Source organism: Cetorhinus maximus, unplaced genomic scaffold (genome assembly GCF_964194155.1).
Source record: "Cetorhinus maximus unplaced genomic scaffold, sCetMax3.hap1.1 HAP1_SCAFFOLD_2295, whole genome shotgun sequence".
NCBI classification, from domain to species: Eukaryota; Metazoa; Chordata; class Chondrichthyes; order Lamniformes; family Cetorhinidae; genus Cetorhinus; species Cetorhinus maximus.
The window spans coordinates 36,821-39,967 of record NW_027598234.1 but is presented as its reverse complement, the minus strand read 5'-3'; the positions used below and the strand labels follow the sequence as shown (position 1 = coordinate 39,967).

Below are 3,147 nucleotides of genomic sequence, written 5' to 3'. Positions count from 1 at the left end.
TCAAGGCCTGAGAAAAAGGTGACTTTCCTCAGTTGGCATTGAGTTAATTTTTTGATTCATTCATGGGGCGTGGGTGTCAGAATTAACCGCATGTAGGCCAGACCAGGTAAGGACAGCAGCAGATTTCCTTCCCGAAAGGGCATTAGTGAACCAGATGGGTTCGTGGCCATCACTAAATTTTTAGTACCAGATTTTTATGCATTCTAATTCCACCATCTGCCATGACAGGATTTGAACCCGGGCCCATACAGCATTGCCCTGTGTCTCTGGATTACTAGTGCCATCCATTATGTGGCACCTCCACTCCCTCTCTCCTCCCACGTGTGTTTGTGGGTCTTAGAAACGGAAGGAGGACTCTTGGAGCTCATCGGTGTGTTCATTCTTTCTTCTACGCTGTAGATTAGATTCTAACTATGGTTTATTTTTCTCTCAGTTTACGAGCATGGATTTGGAAATTGAGGGGATTATAGGAAGATTTACAGATGCCATGAGCCGTGGCGGGATATCCGAAGTGGCATCTTTGGTGAAAGCTGAGAGGAGCAGATTGGAAAGCGTGACGGTTAATGTGGCGGTCACCGGGACCCCGAGAGCGGGGAAGTCTGCTTTCATTAATTCAGTCATGGGCTACAAGGATGGCGAAGATGGCGCGGCACCCACCGGCCCCGCCCAACAGGTGACAAAGCCGGCGCCTTACAGCCGGCCGGGGAACCCCAGTTCTGCGTTCTGGGAGCTGCCCAGCGTTCGGGGATCCGGCTTCTCGTCGGGCCACTACCTGAAGGCGGTGGAGGTCGACAAGTACGTCGGCTTCTTCATCCTGTCATCGACGTGGTTCACGTGGGAGGTCGCAGCCCTTGCCAGCGAGCTCAGGCGGGTTGGCAAGCAGTTCTACCTCATTCGCACCAAGATTGACTTGGGCCCTCCCGGCTACAGGGAGAAGGAGTTCATTGAGGACGTCCTGAATGTTTTCACCGCTGGCTACTTTGAAAACCTGGACATTGAATACGCGATTGCTCACTTCTTCTGTGTCTCCTCCCACCAGGTTGACAGGTTCGACTTTCTGGAGTGCGTCCAGGCTCTGCAGAGAAATTCCTCCCCCCCACTCCAGAAACACGCCCTGCTGCTCTCCCTGCACTACTTGGCCAACAAGATGGAGCTGAAGGACTCCCTGAGGGAGTTCATTCCGGTGTCGGCGATCTACAGCTGCCTCATCGACCCCATCCCGATCGAGCAGCTGCCTTACCAGGCCAATGTCCACTTTCTGTACAACGAGATCCGGCTTTACCGCGTCCTGTTAGAGCTGGACTACCCAGCCTTGAGCAAAAGGGCCAAGCTGATTCGCCAGCCGACCTTTGTCCTCTCGGATGAGATCCAGACCACGATGGCAAAGATGCTGACGGAGAAGGGCGTCTCGGAGGAGCTGCTGAAGTGGACGGAGATAAACGCGTCGGTCTCCCACAGCTACGTGAAGTGGATTCCCTTTCTCGAGACCCTGCCTGGAGGGAAGCTGTCTGGGGCTTCCACCATCCGCTTGTTGGATACCATGCTGCAGAAGTTTACGGACGATGCCTGCCGTGTTCAGAGGAAAATGGAGGATGTACTGAAGGGTGAATAACATTGTTTGAGGCCCAACAATCTAATGGTGTTTGGTACACATGAAGGGAGAGCAAAGCTCAACTTCAGTATCAAAGGCCAACGTTGGTATCCTCTGGTAGGTGACGTGGCTTAATTCCCTATTCTTTTCCTCCATAGTCTGCAACGTAACCTTTGTTGCAGAGGCATTCCATGCTCTGCCAGTCCAAGATTGTTAATGCACAATGCCTTCTCTTCTGAAAGTACAAAACATATCCATTTCATCCCAAGACCTTCAGATGAAATTCTACTTGGCAGTTCACATGGGCATGGGCCAAAATTGAAGGCTAGGCACTACAAGACTCGTATTTCACTGCAGCTGGTAGCTACCATGCTAGGTGGGTGTGAAGTTTTGCCTAAGCACATTACTGCAACCCTCCAGCTGTTGTCAATGCAACATATTGACTGACCCTCTTTGTCTGAATGAGCAACATAACCCAGATGTGTTTTCTTTTGTAAGTTTAAGCTGTATTGTACATCCAAGTGTTGATGCAATATTGGGGATAATTTCTTCTATCCTTCCCATGTTAAACGTAGCAATAGCTCTTGTAGATGTTGTAATAGTAAACACCATCATTAAACAGCTAATGACGGTCTTTGTAAGCCCTAGTGTAGATTGAATTGCTGACTCTCCACTTTTAAAGGTGATGGGCGTGATATTTTTGACTTTAACCTGAGTCCAGTGTGGTTGTCGAGCAGTTGGGGATATGATGCAACACTTCAATTTTTTTAAAAAAAAATGAACCTTTGTTTCAAGCACATCAACACTAATTAAGCCCAATATTTTGGCAGAATGGCTGACTATTGACGGCAATGCTTTGTTTTCCTCTCCTCCCAACAGGAGGAGATATTAGAAACTTGTCACTGCAGGGGGAGTTGGTGGGTGAAAGGCCAGGATTCAATAAGGAAATGCCAAATGTGTGCAAAAGAAATGAAAGATGTGATTTCTGAGCAATGCAAGTAAACTCTTTTTTGCTGAAAATGTAAACAAAGCTGTTTCTTGTACAGATTACAGCTGAGTGAGTCTCATTTTATTTCACGAAAGGAATGCTATTGGGAGTGTCAAAATTCGCACAACTTAACGTTTCAGTCTATTTCCAGTTGATAACTGAACCCACTACGGTTATTTGAGAAACTTCAGAATTTAAATAAAATTATTAATGTGTACAGTGACTGATCTGACTTTTCAAAGTAGCTTTAGTGAAGGGTTTAACTGCAGTTGACTTAAAAAAAAAAAAAAAAATTTTTTTTAAAGGCTTCAACATTTTTTGTTAACTGCATGTAACCTGTTTGTCATCCACTTTTTCATTTTCCAGTTCTGTTCAAGAATTTCCTGTAAATACTGTTTTCATAAATGCAGGTTTGTATGTGGGTCATCAAAGACTTTTTGTGTTGGAGCTGCCTGTCACTTGTGAGGAATTGATTTATTAAAATGAATAACTTATGCAATTTATCCTGGAGTCAGCTACCTTGGAATTTTTTCTCTATGATAACTGTGTAGTTATGTTTCTGAAACTG

The 3,147-nt window shown here is 46.0% G+C and overlaps 1 protein-coding gene across 1 annotated transcript; it reads left to right on the top strand.

The window, feature by feature from the left end:
• The first annotated feature begins 442 nt into the window (after window positions 1-442).
• On the top strand, window positions 443-1,612 carry LOC144677199 (interferon-inducible GTPase 5-like). Its single transcript, XM_078537384.1, has one exon. It carries the CDS (start codon window positions 443-445, stop codon window positions 1,610-1,612), a length of 1,170 nt encoding a protein of 389 aa, XP_078393510.1.
• The last annotated feature ends 1,535 nt before the right edge of the window (window positions 1,613-3,147 follow it).

Excerpts from the sequence above, each read along its gene's own strand:
- LOC144677199 (XM_078537384.1), top strand. The coding sequence starts at position 443 with ATGGATTTGGAAATTGAGGGGATTATAGGAAGATTTACAGATGCCATG.